Here is a 17,895-nt window from a genome sequence, read left to right as displayed (position 1 = left end):
AGGGGGAGTTGAAATGGTTCGCGACTGGGAGGTGCAGTTGTTTATTGCGAACCGAGCGTAGGTGTTCCGCAAAGCGGTCCCCAAGCCTCCGCTTGGTTTCCCTGATGTAGAGGAGGCCACAACGGGAACAGCGGATACAGTATACCACATTAGCAGATGTGCAGGTGAACATCTGCTTGATGTGGAAGGTCTTCTTGGGGCCTGGGATGGGGGTGAGGGAGGAGGTATGGGGGCAGGTGTAGCACTTCCTGCGGTTGCAGGGAAAAGTGCCGGGTGTGGTGGGGCTGGAGGGGAGTGTGGAGTGGACAAGAGAGTCACGGAGAGAGTGGTCCCTCCGGAAAGCAGATAAGGGTGGGGAGGGAAAGATGTCTTTGGTGGTGGGGTCGGATTGCAGATGGCGGAAGTGTCGGAGGATGATGCATTGGATCCGGAGGTTGGTGGGGTGGTATGTGAGGACAAGGGGGATTCTGTTTTGGTTGTTATTGTGGGGAGGGGTGTAGGGATGAGTTGCGGGAAATGCAGGAGGCACGGTCGAGGGCGTTCTCGACCACCAAGGTGGGGACGTTGCAGTCCTCGAAAAACGAGGACATCTGAGATGTTCGGGAGTGGAATGCCTCATCCTGGAAGCAGATGCAGCAGAGGCGAAGGAATTGGGAATAGGGGATGGCATTTTTTGCAGGAAGGTGGGTGGGAGGAGGTATATTCTAGGTAGCTGTGGGAGTTGGTGGGCTTGAAATGGATATCGGTTTCCACGTGGTTGCCAGAGATGGAAACAGAGAGGTCCAGGAAGGAGAGGGAGAGATATCAGAGATGGTCCAGGTGAACTTAAGGTTGGGGTGGAAGGTGTTGGTGAAGTGGATGAACTGTTCGAGCTGTTCAAGGTGCAGTTCATGACGGTCGTACATTTCTACAAATGTTAAACCAAAGTAATAGTTAACATATCAAAGGATGGCATCCTTACACAGCAGAAAGTGTCACCTTAGTCTGTTAAGTCTATTGGGACTCTCTGAAGAGCATACCACCCAGACCTATCCCCTTAATCCCATATTTCACAGGGGTCATCCACCGAGACTGCACATTCCTGGACTTACGGGACAATTTAGCATAGCCAGTCCACCTAACCTGCATACCTTGGGAGTGCAGGAGAAAACCCATACAGACACAGGGAGAATATACAATCTCCACCCAAGCAGTCACCCAATGCTGAAGTTGAACCCAGGTCCCTGGCACTGTGAGGCAGTAGTGCTAACCACTGAGCCACTGTGCCTCTTCAGTATCAAAGAAGACAATATTTTCTTTAACAGAAACAGAAGTTGCTGGAAAAGCTCAGCAGATATGGCAGCATCTGTGAAGAGAAATCAGGTTGCATGTTTCGCATCTGGTGGCTCTTCCCCAGTTTTGAGGAACGGTCACCGGACCTGAAACTTAACTCTTATTTCTTTTCACAGATGCTGCCAGACCTGCTGAACTTTTCCAGCAACTTCTGTTTTTGTGTCTGATTAACAGCTTCCGTGGTTCTTTCGGTTATTATACAGTATTTTCTTTTGCCGTTCGGAATTGTATTTCAGATAGCCAGGTTGGATATCCAAATGAACTGCAGAGTTCCTTTGAAGAGAAGTCTGTTCAACTACTCAGCTGAGCAGGCAGTCATGATATTATCTTGTGAGGTCTAATTTCTTTACAAATGGAGTTATAGCTTCAGAATCGGGGCTGGAAAGTCTCTTAAAAAGACTTTTATGTCTCTTTATTCTTGAAAGGCAAAGGTAGCACAGCCTTTCTCTGCAGCTGTTGTCTTGTTAGTATTATTCTATAAACTACCTCCACGTCTCTTGTAGAGCTCTTGACACCAAAGGATTTCACAGACCCAGTTTTAGCCACATGATCAACTGCTGTTGATATTCAATGGAAGGAAAATATGGTCTTTCACACATAATTTATAGGTAACTAAAACAAAGACCTGCAGATGCTGGAAATCTGGAAATCTGAAACAAAAACAGAAATTGGTCTGTCAGCATATGTGGGGAGAAACCAAAGTTAATGTTTCAAGTCCAGTGACCCTTCTTTGGAACAATTTTAGATAACTGATCTTGTTAGGTTTTCTTTGTTACACTGCAAACTACATACCATCAAAATCCATTGACTATATTTTGGGGTTAGCTTTGATAATGACAGGTTGTAAATTTGACAAAGGAGTGTTGTTTTGTCACGTCCCTTTTCAAGGGGTGGTTGCCACCCATTGTGATTCAATTCAAAACTTTACATAAGCTTGTCAGTCTGATTACAGTTGCAAATGTGATATCTTCCCGGGCATGACACTTCCAAAAAAAAAGCAGTTATTATGTACAATGCCTGGTATTTGTTCAAATTTTTATAGCTCGTAAAAAATTAAGTGTTTTTATTAGAAGTTTGTTATTACGGCTATTAACTTAAAACAGTGGTCAAATTTAGGAATATTGTGAACCAATTGTTTTGAACTGATTAATAAAAGTAAATTTAATGGATCCAGTGATATCATCAATTCCTTGGATTGAGAGATTTAAGAAGAAATTAGGCAATGACTTTTATTTTACTGAAAGACTTTGGGATTGGACTCTTCAATTCCTGCAAATTGATATGAATGAATATTGTAACTGGATATCATTCATTTTATAATTGCATAAATAGCTTATTCTGGAACTCCTGAGATACAGTTCCGTACCTTTTCTTATTTAAGTCCATTGCTTCTTTATAAAACATTTTATGGCGAGGTTTACTTTGCAGTATTTGTTGAATGTGCAGAACAAATTTTATGTACTTAGTCAAGTAAATTAAAAGAATTAACACAAATACTTGTTTTATAATGTTTTTTTCTTTGAAGCTTCTGGAGTAATTTGTTGACCAGGCAATTTCTCCATTGGCCAATGTTGTTAGACTGCTGATATGTGCAACAAACATAAATTAGTATAAACGATCAGGACTAGAGGAAATTAGTAAACTCCTATTTCATTTCTTTTTTAAGTATGGAAGTTAAAGTTTCATTTCAGTCACCATTATTCATGTACATTAGTCATGCAGTTCTTAAGAGCAGGCAATTGTGCTAGATTTTTAATTTTCGTGAGACTGATACTGATACCATAAAAATCCATTTAATGATACAGAAAAAATCAGGGCAATCCTCAATAAGAAATTCTGTTCCTTTTCTTAAAAAAAAGGAATAGAAAAAGCAAAGCAGAAGTATCTCGTATCCTTGCACAGCTGGGTGGAAGAATCAATAAATCATAAAATACTAAAACAATGAGTGTAACTTACTTGCCAAAAATTTTGCAATCATTTATTCCATGTAAGTAATTTGTGACCAGATTGCATGTGCATCTTGCTGGATCCATGCAGGAAATGCCAAACTGTTGTGTCCTGGGCTGTTTTAGCAATATGTCTGGGTATTTTTTGAAAGATTTTTTCCAGTTATCAGGTTAAATCTTTGTTTTTCCATGCGTTAATTTGAACATTTAATTTTCTCCTTTGGGTCCACAGAAGCTATTCACCAACCAAAGTGAGCAGATGGCCAATTCTTAGAACTGCTTTTCCCTGTCTATTCGGAGGCACAAAAGACTGGTTGAAAGTACTCCACCTTTTGATTTTCTCTCCTCTTTGGGGAAAATGTCTGGCCTTGTCTTTTTACCTTTTACAGAGCATTTTATTTTAATTTCTGAACCAGTTTAATGGAATTTGCAAAAAAATTGTGGCATTTATATGTTACAGTTTAGAAATATGAATTTTAATGAGTGCGACTAAAATAAAAACTAGATGCAGGAACTACTCCCTTAGGTTTATCATCTTCCTGAAAGTGAAAAAGATGGTTCATCTTCATCAGGAGACCTGACACATTATTCTTTCTCATTTTAGATGTTAATGGATTGATGTTTCCATTATTTTATGTTTTCATTTCAATTTTCCAGAAATTCCATTATTCTAAATTAAATTGATGAACATTTTGAAGGTTTATCATGGTTTCTTTTAAAATATGAGTCTAATCTTTCCTTTCCAAAACACCCATCTTCAAACCAATATTCGAAGGTGTCAAAACAAATTAAAATGCTTTCAATTCCCTGAGAAACAAACCTATATTTTAAATTGGATGCATATAGATCAGCCACCTTGCATTAATTAGTGTCAAGGAACATACTCTACATTTAATTGAGCACCACCGTGTTTGACAAAGGTTTTAACTTCCTTGTTTTGACAACACATCTTCATTGCTGAATGCTGAAGTGGTTGAATTAACAAGAATAACTAAACAGACTTTTATTCATTAGAGTTTAGAAGAACGAGGGATGATTTTATTGAAGCATACCAGATCCTGAGGGTACTTAACAGGGCAGATGATGAGGAGATGTTTCTGTTGGTGGGAGAATCTCAAACTAGGGAACACCATTATTGAATAAGAGGATATTCATTTAAACTGAGGAACAAAGGAATTTCTTCTCAGAGTCTAGTGAATGTCAAGAATTCTCTACCCCAGAGTGTTGTGGAGGTTAGATCACTAAAAGTATTTAAAGTGGAGGTAGATAAATTTTTGAAATATCGAGGAGTTCATGGTGACGAGGACCTGGCAGGAAAGAGGAATTGAGGCCTGTGGTAGATTAACTAAATCATTTCCTATGATGGGGCAGGCTGGAGGGGATGAATATTCTATTCAACCTATTTATTTGAGGTGCCATTAGCACACTACATTGTACTCACAATTCTATTGAACCTCTCAAGTACAGCAAAATTATTTGCTTACTGACAGTTTTTTATTTTTTTTATTTTTTATTTTAATTTTTATTCCATTTTGTAAAATTTATTGTATTTCATTTTACAAACTCATGCCATTCTTACACATATGACATTCCTTCATGCAAAGAACATTTTTGTTTCAAGGTCTACTAGAAGAGTGACCAGAATGTGGGATAGGAGAAACCAGCATTATAATCCTCAGCACAAAGTTGAGGAGCTTTGACAGAGGTACTCAAGTCATGAGCAGTTTTTAAGCAGTACACAAAGAGAAACTGGTTCCAATGTTGGAAGGGTTGAAAATTGGAGGACCCACGTTTGGGTGATTGGCAAAAGAACCAAAGGCTGCATTAGAAAACATATCCTTTATACAGAGCAAATTGTTGTGATCTGAACTGCATTGCCCAAAGGGATGTTGAGATATGAATCAATTATAAACTTCAAAAAGGAATTGGAGGGAAGAAAACAACTTCAGGGGAATGGAGGGGGAAAGGGCAGGGCAGTGGGACTATTTGAATTGCTCTTCAGCTGTAATGGGCTGCAAGTCATCTGGTCATTCAATGATTGTGTGCAAGCATACTGTTGGATGTGGTCACCGTTTCCTTGCCTGCATGGCAAGAAATTATATAATCTAGAAGAGAATTTTAAGCACTTGAGGCCTTTAAAATAATAATCATAATAAAATATAATTATTGAGCAGGGCTAAATATATTGTATCCAGAGAAATTATATACTGGCTTTGTATAATATTGTGGATTGCCTCCAGTTGGCTAACTGGCACGATGATTCCAAATTGTAAGGCCGAAAATTGTAGATAGTGCATCAAAAGATGATGAATCCTCATTGCTATCTTGATTTTCTTGCAGTGAAAGATTTTTTGTAAAATTGAATAAGAATGGATTGCCAAAATTTCCGGAGAGAATGGAAAGGCAATGCACTCTCTTTATTGTAAGTATAACGTCTACAGTTAACTCTTAATGTCACTGATAAGCAACTAGCAGAACAAACATTCATGTAGTTTAACTTTGACTTGTTTGATCAGTTAACATAAATGCTATTGGTACAATGTTTTTGATAAATTGCAGAAATCACTTTATATTCCTCTTCTGTAGATCTTGAAGCTGTATTTGTTTTGAAACCTAATCATCTGCTCAAGTGGAAAACTTGTAATGTGACCCATGATGTCCTCCGTTTAAGGGGAAAACTAATTTTTATGCTTGTGATTTTTCTACATCTTTTCGGGGAAGTGAATTCAAAAAGGTTAAATCAAGGTCATTGGCAACGGATGTTAAGTAGTTTTGGCGAATTCACATTAGTTTTCTTTCATGGGCTGTGGGTGTCACTGGTCAGTCAATATTTGTTGTCCACCTCTAATTTCCCTTCAATTGATGTGGCTTACTGTACCATTTCAGAGGGCAGTTAAGGGTCAAGCCACTGTTGTCAGTCTAAAATCTAGTGCCAGCCATACCAGCTAAGGATGGCAGATTTTCTTCCCCACAGGGCATCAGTAAGCCAGCTAGATTTTACAATAAACAGCAATGGTTTCATCATCGCTATTACTGAGACTGGATTTAAATTCTAGATATAAAAAAAATTAATTGAATTTAAAGTCCACCTGTTGTGGGACTTCAACCATGTCCAAGAATATTAGGACCTCCTAATAGCTTGTCTAATGTCATTGCCTCGACAGCACTGCATCTCCTCATTTGTGTACAGGATTATCTTCTCTTCTTATATCAGGTTTTTAAAAAAACATGGGATAATCAGCTTTTTCAGAAGACAAAATCATTTGCCTTAAAACGTGAACCAGCCTACCCACTGTTATAACCAATGATTTATGCTGAGCAGAGACATGCACATGTTAGTTATCATTGAAAGCACAGTTGTCAAAAAGGAGACCTCTGAAAAAATCTTCTGTACGTTGGGTATGTTCATGAAGGAAAGGTAAATTTAAATAGCACATTTTTAATTTTACATGCTGCATTGTGATTGTTTATAATTTAACTTTTTGAACTATTGATACAATTTCTGTTACTTCTTTGTTTGGACTAACAAATAAATACGTATCTTTTTATTATTTGGTGAAGAGATTTTATTTCAATCATGTCATTTTATGTTATGACTCACAAGAGAATTCTCAGCTCTGTAACTGCATCTTTAGGATAATGTAGCCTTCCCTCTGTCCCAAGTAATTCTATTACCCAGTGGCAGATCATTCTTGTGCCAATTTCAGGAAAAAAATCTCAGGTGAAATTCTTGTTCCATTTCCTCAAATATTTGAGGAGGCTTCAAGTAACAATGTTTTCCATTACATGTCACTAGCTGAACACAACTTTCCCCAGTCTGTGCTCACCATCTGTCTCAATGATCATCGTAATTTAGGACTTTAAAGATCTCTGTGGGCCCGTAAAAGCTCCAGTAGGCTGGCCTGAAAGTCACAAATCTCATATCTTAGTGCACTTACATTGCTGACCTGTCAACTGCTTAAAATTTTGGAATGTTAATTCTTACCCCTGACTGCTTGGATTGCCTAATCCAAATGAAGAAAATTGGAGTAGAAATCATACAAGCACAAAACAAATGGTGTGGCTGCGTCACACCTAAAAAATTCACACAAGATCTGTTCCAAAATGCTGCTCCTTCACGTCTCATTCGCCTCCCTGCCCACATCTGTCTTTCCTTTGGTTTCTTGCAAAATCCACCACCCTTTTCTTTTATCTCCTTTTTGCTTTTGCTGTTCCCTTTTAGTTATCCCTTACACAGTCCTCTTTTCCCTTTCTGTTATCCTTGCCTTCACCTTTGTTCTTCCTCGTTGAACTTCTTTTCTGTGTCCAACACAACCTGGCTCTTGTGGCCCCCTCTTCACCCTTACCACAACCCTGCTTTCCTTTCCATCCTCTTCCTAAATTCTAGATTCAGTAAAATAAATGGCCTACTTCTGCTCCTATATCTCATGGTCTTTCCGTCACTATAAGGAGGGAGAGAAGTTAGACTTTGAAAATCCTTTCCTGGTCCATTCACACAATTGATAGCACAGGTTTCCACTTATTCTGATATGAAATATAACAGCTGCAATGATGCTTCTCCCTTTTAAATTAAATGAAATACCTATGCGATCAATTTCACTTCTTTAAATCATAAATTTGACTCCTATAATGGATTATAAAAGTGTTATTGTCGTCCTGGAAGTAGACTTGCTATGTCAGCTGCAAATAATTTGTGGCTCAAGGAAAGCAAAGTGACTGAGTAAAAAAAAAAAATCAGTTTCATTCACTTAAGATGATTTTCAATGTTTCTATTTCAAGGTTCTATTGAGGAACATAGTAGACCATCAGGAATTGCATTACTCAATTCAGCTAAAAGATTAATTTGATACAGATCTTGTTTAAACCATCAGTATAAAACTGAAGCTCCAAAGCTAGATAGCATTTCAGCAAAACCTTGTAAAATGGTGTTATAATCCGCTCTGATTCTAAGTGTCTTTTTCAGGATTTGGGCAGCAGTGACCTCAGGAAGGATATATATATTATTGTTCACATTATAAGACTGGGTAAAGTTAATTTTCTTTGTAATCAAAGGACATTTAATCATTTCAAACTGTTTATATTCCATGCCAATTAATTGAAAATATATATATGTTTATCTGGTGTGGCACTATAGGTCGAATGGCTGCAGGAGAGAAGAAAAATACTTGCAACGCACAGTATCGTCGACCATTTGGTTGTGCAGTCCTAAGCATTGCAGACTTGCTGCAAACTGAAAGGGATACCAGGGACTCTAAAGAGGACCACATGCTTAAAGTCTACATGTACAGTAAAATTTCTCTCTTCAGTACTTTTTGCTCAACATGGAGTTCATGACATGAGATCTCCTCATGATCTCCTCACGACATTAGGAAATTTTATATCAGTATTTCCAAAGAAGCAACTTGTCAAGTTTTGGTGAACATTTTCACACACCAGTGGTCATCAAAGGCAAAGGTTATTACTCATATCATGAAATTTAACTGTGCTGGAACATTAGGAAGTCTAGTGAAGTAGGCTGAGTTATCAAGAAGTATTTTGTGTGCTTTCCTGTGAGTTGCTTCACAAAAAAGAGAATAATCTGTGCCTCAAATACCCGTACTGAAGCTGTTCAGCAAATAGAAGTTTGGTTAGTAGTTTTAATGTATAAGACTGTAAGTACACTGATTTCTTGTAGCACTAATTTTGAGATTCAGCTGTGGCTTGTTACATGCTTGGTTTTAGTGTTGCACATTCTTGGAGAAGCATGCTTCAATGCACAGCAGTATTTCCTTCAACCGTTTTCTAAACCAGAACAAAAATGTGAAATGCCACAAAATCAAAAATCAGTGGTTAGGCCAGAAGTTGCCAGAATGGCCAACTTTTGAGGCCTACACTATTAATCAGATAAATGCATTCTCCATTTTTCTGTTATATTTGTGCCAAAATTTGTCGGAAAACTGATCTGGCATTTGACATGGACAGGCCAATGATGATTAAGAACCTTGTTCACAATGCAGTCATTTGCCAACCCTACCAATCGACTATACAACATGATTGCAAGCTAAGAATCCCTGCTACAATGGAGGTTTTGCATTAGGAGGTAAGTGAGCCATAACTCATGAAATAATCTTCAATTAACTTTAAAAAGAAAATTTATTTTCTTCAATGTTGTGACATACTGTAAAAGATAAATCTCCAACTCCTGCATATCCTGCTCTTCCACAGAAGTATTGCCACAATAGCTTAAGAAATAGTCTAAATATTGGAGTCCAGAACCACTTTAAGTTCAGATTGCGGTGCAATTGACTGAAAGGATGACTGCTTCTTGATGGGTGACTCAGGTAGCATGGAGAGATCACATTAATTTCTCACAATTGGGCAACTGGTACTGCTAAATTAATTGACAGTGGGCAAAAAAGGTAGCCAATTGTTCAAGCTTCAATTCAGAAATAAATAAGATACAGTGAAGCAGTTGTACCAGATTTTTTTTGTGAAGAAAGGCTTAAGTTGGAAAGGAGTTGACTTCTAAGTTAGCACTTGTTGAAGAGGAATGCTCGGGTATTTCAAGATGAAATTTGTTTGATTACTCCAGGCAGAAGCTAAAGATAAAAATTAATCCAAGTCTGTTGCATAAGATGCAAATTTTTCAAAACACAAAGCTGATAAATTTGACATCTTCATGTGAATGTTAAAAAAAGTTCCTATGTTTCAAACAGCAGCCACTTTAACACCTTCACCTCACACAAAGAAATTCACTTAACCTATTGTCTGCTCTCCTCCAACAGGGTTAAGTAAGTATGGGTGTGTATGCAGACAGAAGAGCGGCACGGTGGCTCGGTGGTTAGCACTGCTGCTTCACAGGCCAGGGGCCTGTGTTCAATTCCACCCTCGGGTGACTGCCTGCGTGGAGTTTGCACATTCTCCCCGTGTCTGTGTGCGTTTCCTCCAGGTGCTCCAGTTTCCTCCCACAGTCCAAAGATGTGCAGGCTAGGTAGATTGGCCATGCTAAATTGCCCATCGTGTCCATGGATGTGTAGATTAGGTGGGTTTATAGGGGGATGCTTCTGGGTGGGATGCTCTGAGAGTTGGTGTGGACTTGTTGGGCCGAAGGGTCTGTTTCCACACTGTAGGCATTCTAAGATATTTACCTTAAAAAATTATATGTTTTGTTCTTTCAAGAAAAAGTATTTGCCCATTTTAAGTTATGATTCTTTGAAAAAGATCTTGCACAGCTGTCAGAGCTTTGCACAACTTTGGAATTGACAATCTCATCATAGCACTGCTTAGATTTCAGGTAGTGATGTAGACACATACTGCTGCTACTAAGATTCCTGTCTCATGCTGCTTTCAAAAACAATTGTGACTTATAGTATTATTTATCACCTCACAATTGACCACCTTAATACAGTGTTGTCTTTGCTGGTCATTTGGGTTTGGAAGTTGCAGCACATTTCTCCCTGCTACTGTCTCTGAGTTTTCTCTTGATGTTTGTCCTCCTGGACTGGAGAAATACCCAAGACACTATCTATTTTACTGAGTTTGCCTCTGCCAAAGGTGAGTTTATGGGATGTTACTACATTGGAACAGTTACTTCTCAGTCATTAAATAATCTATTATTCTGCTAAGTTTTCCAATACAGTTAATTATTCCAATTTCTTCTTTCTTTTGTTGTATTTTAACTGTAGTGTATGAATAAAGTGTGTTTTGCTTCAAGAATGATCGTTTGACCAATCGAGTTACATCCAGAATGCAACGCCTGGCACTTACCTTTAAAATAGGAAACGTTAGAGTCTAGGCTATCTTCTTAATATATTTTGAGGGGCTTTGATCTGGTCCATAAGTCTTTCCTGATGCTCGGAGCACACATATAAGATCTAAGCTTCAGCCTTGCAGGCAGTTACAAGCAGTGACATTTGTTGATGACAGTGGCAGGTTACTCAAGTGAAGCCCCTATTAGAGCATTGGTCCTATCAAAAAGAACCCTGTCCTTTAACAAATATGAAGAGAGTGTGGGAAATTTATGGATCTGTGTAATGGAAATATAATTAGTGAAATCAGATGCCCTGCAGATGGAGGCACCTGTTAATGGCAGGTCCTCACAGCTCTTTGGCTGATGTTTTAGCTTGACTGATAATAAGCAAAGTAGCTGAAATTGTCATCCCGGCCATTGCCATGAATAACACAGAAGGAAAATTCAGTAAAATCTGCAAATGATACATATTGCTCTAATTCGGCTTGTGCACTTCAAAGTAGATCTCCAGTATATTCATTTCTAAGTATTACTACTTTTTCTTTTCTGGCTTTTCCCTCTGGAAAAACCCTACAGAAGGTTAACTGCAGCTTCAGGCATTTCACTACAGAAGGTTAACTGCAGCTTCAGGCACTTCACAGAACATTTCATAGAAGTAGCCAGTTGTTTCCTACTCAAAAAGGGCTGAAGGGAGATGGTGAGGGTGGGTCATAACAAGTTCAGCTCATTCTCCAGTTTCTTCCTTTACTTCACCTCCAGGTAATTCCTAATAAGGTCAAAGGAGAAGGCCAATGGATTGGCTATAAGATAGATGTGGAAGCCCCAGTAGTAATTGCCTTAAGACACCAATGTGACCCAAGATGGCAAAACCACCAAGAAGAAGCTGTCACAACCTAGAAAAAACAAACCAAGCTATTTCCCAGATGACTGTGGCTACTAACCTAGACTGATGGTTAAATGAAAGTGATGTATCATTATCAGTCTTAAGCAGCCACACAATTGTTCTCTGGTCTATGTAGCTGTGATGGAATAATGGTCAAGTTTAGTAAATTAGAAACTATTTTGGAAGCAATGGTAAACTGAGCAATGAGGACAAACTTATAGAGTGACACAAAATTCCCACTAAATTTTGGCACAATGTGACGAATGACGTAACTTAATATTTCTGTCATTTTATGTTTTCAGGTTTTTTATATTCTATTATTTTCTGAGACCATGCATAAAAATAAAGACAGGCACTGTTAATGTGTTTTTAATGTACTGCAGGTTTCCAACACATTAGGCTCAGAATCAGAGGGCATATTTTAAGGTCAGTGGGTAGGCATTTAGGACTGAGATGAGGAGAAATTTCTTCACCCAGAGTGTGGTGAGCCTGTAGCATTCTCTGGCACAGAACGTGATTAAGGCCAAAAGGTTGAATGTTTTCAAGGAGATTCATGGATGTAGTTATAGAGTCATAGATTCATAGAGGTGTACAGCACAGAAACAGACCCTTCAATCCAACTTGTCCATTCCAACCAGATATCCTAAATAAATCTAGTACCATTTTCCAGCACTTGGCCCATATCTCTCTCAACCCTTCCTATTCATATACCCATCCAGATGCCTTTTAAATGTTGTAATTGTACCAGCCTCCACCACTTCCTCTGGCAGCTCATTCCATACATGCACCATCCTCTGCGTGAAAAAGTTGCCCCTTAGGTGCCTTTCAAATCTTTCCCCTCTCACCTGAAACCTATGTGATCTAGTTTTGGACTCCCCACCCTGGGGACAAAATACCTTGGCTATTTAGCCTATCCATGCTCCCTGTGATTTTATAGACCTCTATGAGTTCACACTTCTTTGAGCTAAAGGGATTAAAGGGTGAAGGCAGGAACAGAGTACTGAGGTGGATGATCAGCCATGATTTTATTGAATGGCAGAACAGGCTTGAAGGGCTGAAGGGTCTACTGCACTTGCTATTTTCCTCTGTTATTATGTTTCAATATCTGTTAAAAGATTAAAGACAGCCTAAACATTTAACTGGTCAATTTCTCTTCACTACAATGTATTTCCAATACTTAAGGTGGAATCTTTCAATTCCAGAGGAGAGATTGCACCTTAATTTGGGAGGATGATAGTGCACCAGAAAGCTGCTGACATCCTGAATTAAGTTCTAGTTTGGAAGGCCCAGGCTCAGCCTTCCTGCCCCATGCCCTGCTCTTGCTTCCAATCCCACTGTCCCCAGCCCCAACCCAAAAATGCTGCTGCCTCCAAATAAAGCACTTAGCTGACACCTTGGTCCTTGCAATATTGGTTGACATTCCGGCAGCAGCAACACCTTCTCTATGGTGCTGCCAAGTGCAAGAGCTGCTGGTTACTGATTTGATTGGCTGGCTGGGCAGGACATCTTCCCCTGTACATTTGATTTCAGAGGAAGACCAGCACTGCCTGATTGGAGGAGGATATGGTGGGCCTTGCCCTGAAGCTTCTGCTCAGACATCTCATCCCCATTTGAGCAAGACACCTGATGAAAACAACCAATTCCACTTTTGATACATTTGTCTTTCATATGCTAGATCTGCATTTAACACAAACAAAATAAAATTGGAGTGGAGCATTAATTCAATGTTCTGAAAACTTGTTAAAAGGCAATGTGTATGTGTGCATGCCTTTCTTTGTTAAATCCCCAAGCCACACTGAAGATGTAATGTTCCTTTTATGATCTTTTATGATCAAGTGAAGAGGACAGTGATGGTTGTGATTATCTGGACTAGTTAATGTGGGTCATTTTTTTTCATGTGAAATTATTCAGCTGTTACTGCAAGAACAGACATAACTGGCTGTTAGAGAGAACTGAAGCTCAGTGCTTTGTCGTCTGTTGTGACCTTAATAACCCCTTTAGGCTGTTGTGCAGTGGATAAATACCACGGAGCAAGAAAGAAAGAGTTTGAAGGGAATGGAATAGGGAAATGCATTTTGCAACTTTTTGAACTCTCATTTAGTATTTTTACATAAACAAAAAGGTCATGCATAATTTACAAATTAAATAAAATTTCTAAATAAATTATAAATGATGGGCATTATTTAAATAGGTTGACAGTGTGGCAGGCAATGTTGAATTTATTTTTTCAATTAAAGTTCTGATCTGCATCCAAGAGTTGAGATTGAACAATATTGTTTAGTGAGTTCAGCAGTACATTTAAGATTATTATTTTTATTTTTTAAGTGGAGTCAGTGGAAACTAACAAAATTCATGAATATTCAGGCTACTTAATCATAGGTAACAAAATTAGAAACAAAGTAATTTATTTTCAGTGGCAATGTGAAGTAAGCAATGTGGTTATTTACAATGTAAACCAGTAGTAGGAGATTCTGTAGAACTGCTTTAGTTAATTTGCCAAATGTCTCATTGAAGCACATTATGAGGGGACCTTCATTTTGATTGTTTATGCTTCATCAGGTTTGAACAAAAATTAAAATTCTACACTTTTTAAACCAGTTGGTAATTTATATGTACAGAGGCTTTCTGAGTATTCTGTTGCATTTACGCAAAGTGGTTTCTGAAATTCCTTAGATGTTCCACTAATCTCCAACTTGGGTTTTAGTGGAGGATGGACACATTTCCAATGGAAATGACAGCTTATCCAATTGTGTTCAAGAATTAAAACATAAATTGTCGCTTAGGCAGCTAATTGAATGATTTGAAACTGAAAGAGTAGGGACCTCAGACAGCTCCCCACTACATATGGCCCAAGAGAGAGACAAGATTGTTTTCTTCTCCCCCAGAAGCCTGGGGTGAGTTACACTTTGGATGGAACTCTGCCAATAAAGCTTTTACACTTTTCCCCTGTATTATTGCAATGCACGTTATTGACCCTAGGACATCATCTGGTGTGCTCTCTGGCCTAAGCAAGTATTTTTATGAATAACTTTTAAAATATTTATACACTTTTTCAATTCCTTTTTGAAATTATACATTCCATTTTGTTCTAGGTGCAATACTGAAAGTGAATGGTACCAAATACATGAAAATATTATCAAGAAGTTAAATGCACGATACAATTTGACAAGTTCAAATGCTGGTGAGTGAAAATTTTTCATGCTTTTGGGTCACACAATAAGGATATTTCCATCGTATAGATTAAGAATATATCATATGACATTCAGAATTGCCATGGTGTTGGAGCATTGCTATTAAACTTCCATTACACAAGCAGATCTAAGAGTTTTAGGATCCTCATTTTAAAAAAAAAACCTTTAGAAATTACAAGAGACAAAAGCATTTTATTCTGTAATTACAGCCACAGTGTTCTCTCATGAAGGCATATAACTGACTTTCAGATTTAATTCTAGAACAAAACGTTAGCAATCAATAATTCTGTAATATTGCCCCAGCAAAATGCATTGAGTATTTGTTCCAAGTACATACCTATGTAAATTCCTTTGCAATAACTTTTAATAGTGTTTACATATGTTAATCCCTTGGGTGGAATTACCATGATGTCACTTCCAAACTTACATTATCTGCCATCTAGAAGGATAAGGGTAGCAGAAATATGGTAACAGTACCATTTGCAAGTTGCTGTCCAGTTTGCATACCACCCTGATACAGAACTGTATCATCCTTTACTGCTGGAATATTCTGGAATGCCCTCTCTGTACTGGCACTGTGGGTGAACTACATTGGACTGCAGCAGTACTAGAATGCAGCTCTTCACTGTTTTTCAAGGTGCATTGAGGATGGGAAAACTCACAAACCCAAGAATGAATAATAAACAGTTGTTATTGAATTCAGAGCAAGATTGCTGTCGTGGAAGATTCCCTGACAGATATTTATACAAATTGGTTTAGGACAGTCTCAACCTACCTACAGTTTATACAGGTCCACCCCACAAACTTGTGTTAAATTTATAATAGAGACAGAAGCCCTTCACTGTCTTCCCCCAACTCCCCAACAACAACCAGTATAGAAAGAGATGGTCCCCTCATGTTATGGAAGAGGCCCACATATGTGCAGAGCAGAGGGGTCTTTTCAGTTGGCTGTACTATACTTAATGCTGACAGTGGTTACTTCATTAAAAAAAATCAATGAGGAATGTTCTTGAACATAAAATTGAATTAAAAACAATATCAAAGACACTTCTCTGGAACATTTCACTAATATGAGCAAAACACATGTATTTACTTGTTAAAAGGAGACATTTTGTTTTGAGGAACAGACAAGGTTGTCATAGTGGGGGGAAGGAGGAATGAAGGGAAAACTGGTGTATAGTAATGAATGTGACTGGGAGTTTGTTCTGGTGGGAGTTTGTTCTAGTGTGTAATTTAAAACTAAAGGCTGGACTAAATACTGCTCTGCTTTCTTGCCACAAATTCAATATCTAGCAATTGGCACATTTGGGTATCTGTTATAGGTCAGTAACTAAGAACAAATGATTTAGTTGGAGTTTGGGTTTAACATCCATGAAATGGTAACATGGTGTATTTATTATTGACAGTATAAGGCACCAGAAACAGATTACACAATGGGTTCCATGGTAACAATTTAGAAAGCTTTCATTTGTTCTCAAAAGGGACAGAATCCACTCAAACAGTGTTGTGCACTCTGCAAGTATAATGTCTCTGCTTCATTCCTTTTGGAAAGGACATAACATTGTTTTGAATAACTTGAGACAAAGAACCCTGCACTGATGATGTAAGCTTTATACTGATGAACCTCCGTGTGATTTTTTTATTGGGTCTTGTTGTTCTTGAGGGGAGTTCTTGAACAATGGTTCCTACTATGCTGTCTAACTTTCATACAAGCGGAACTAAAATTACTTTGAAATCTTCTGTACATATTGTTTCCAGTCTGCCTATTTCAGGTTTTTGCAATGTTTATAATTTTAAACTGAACCTTTTTTTTCGTAGTATGATAAAGCACAGAGGAGACCATAGCTGTAAGAACATGTTTTCTCTTGAATACTTTTCCCATAGCCCAGCATCTTTTGTTTCAAGTATTTATCCAATTCTCTTTTGAAAATTGTTTTTGAATCCCCTTCCACAATCCTTTCAGGGAACGCTTCCCAGATCATGACCCACTGTAATTAAATCAATTCACAAGCCCTTTTTTTTCTTTCTTAATTGCCTTAAAAAATGTCCTTTGATACTTGATGCTTCTACCACCAAAAACAGTTCCTCCGTATTTACTCTATCCAAACTCTTCAAGAATTTGAAACTTGAATGTATCAAGTCTCTTCATTTTCTTTGCTCTGAGGAGAATAACTCCATTTGCTCTAGACTTGACATAGAACTGAAATCTTCCAGTGAATCTTGACTGCATGCTGTCTGAGACCTTGACATCCTACCTGAACTATGGTGCCCGGAAATGGACTGTACGTTGGCTGGGAGGCCAACCCATGTTTTGTAAAGTTTTAGCACAGCTTCCTTGCTTTTAAGTCAGTGTCTCCAGTTATGAGACCAAAGATCCCATGTACCTTTTTGACAGTCTTCTCAACTTGTCATGTCATCTTCTAAGACTTGTGTATGCTCCTACATTTCTTTTAGAATTACAATACTTGTTTGTATTGTTCCTTACGTTTCCTCTAATTTTCTTACCGGTTAAGTGGACATTTGAGGCCCATGAGTGTTAGTGATGTCCAGAACTGAAAGTCAATGCCTGACTGATTGCTGTGCATGGAACATCAGAGTGGCTCTGTGTCTGCATGGCTGTGCAGCTTAGAGGGAATGTTAATCACCTCTGCCGTGTACCTTCACATTCTCATCATTCTATACGCTCCTGAAGTATGTTACTATCCTCTACATATATGGAGTGATCAAATGAGAAGAACCTATCATGTAGGAATAGGTTGAAGAATCATAAGGTATAGGAGCAGGTGGAGGCCATGGAGCCCACTTCACCATTAA

The 17,895-nt window shown here is 38.3% G+C and overlaps 1 protein-coding gene across 5 annotated transcripts in view; it reads left to right on the top strand.

Annotated features, from left to right (window-relative positions):
• LOC109917580 (dedicator of cytokinesis protein 4) overlaps window positions 1-17,895 on the top strand; it is a 410,977-nt gene that overhangs the window by 187,199 nt on the left and 205,883 nt on the right. For all 5 annotated transcript variants that reach the window (XM_048607674.1, XM_048607672.1, XM_048607673.1 and 2 more), the window contains exons 9-12: window positions 5,619-5,700; window positions 8,242-8,302; window positions 8,413-8,560; window positions 14,983-15,071. In XM_048607674.1, coding sequence (XP_048463631.1) covers window positions 5,619-5,700; window positions 8,242-8,302; window positions 8,413-8,560; window positions 14,983-15,071 — 380 coding nt within the window. The remainder of the gene's footprint in view (window positions 1-5,618; window positions 5,701-8,241; window positions 8,303-8,412; window positions 8,561-14,982; window positions 15,072-17,895) is intronic.

This window comes from Rhincodon typus, chromosome 18, assembly GCF_021869965.1.
Source record: "Rhincodon typus isolate 14 chromosome 18, sRhiTyp1.1, whole genome shotgun sequence".
Lineage (NCBI taxonomy): Eukaryota > Metazoa > Chordata > Chondrichthyes > Orectolobiformes > Rhincodontidae > Rhincodon > Rhincodon typus.
Note: the sequence above shows the minus strand (reverse complement) of the source record. Positions and strands in the feature narration are given on the sequence as shown.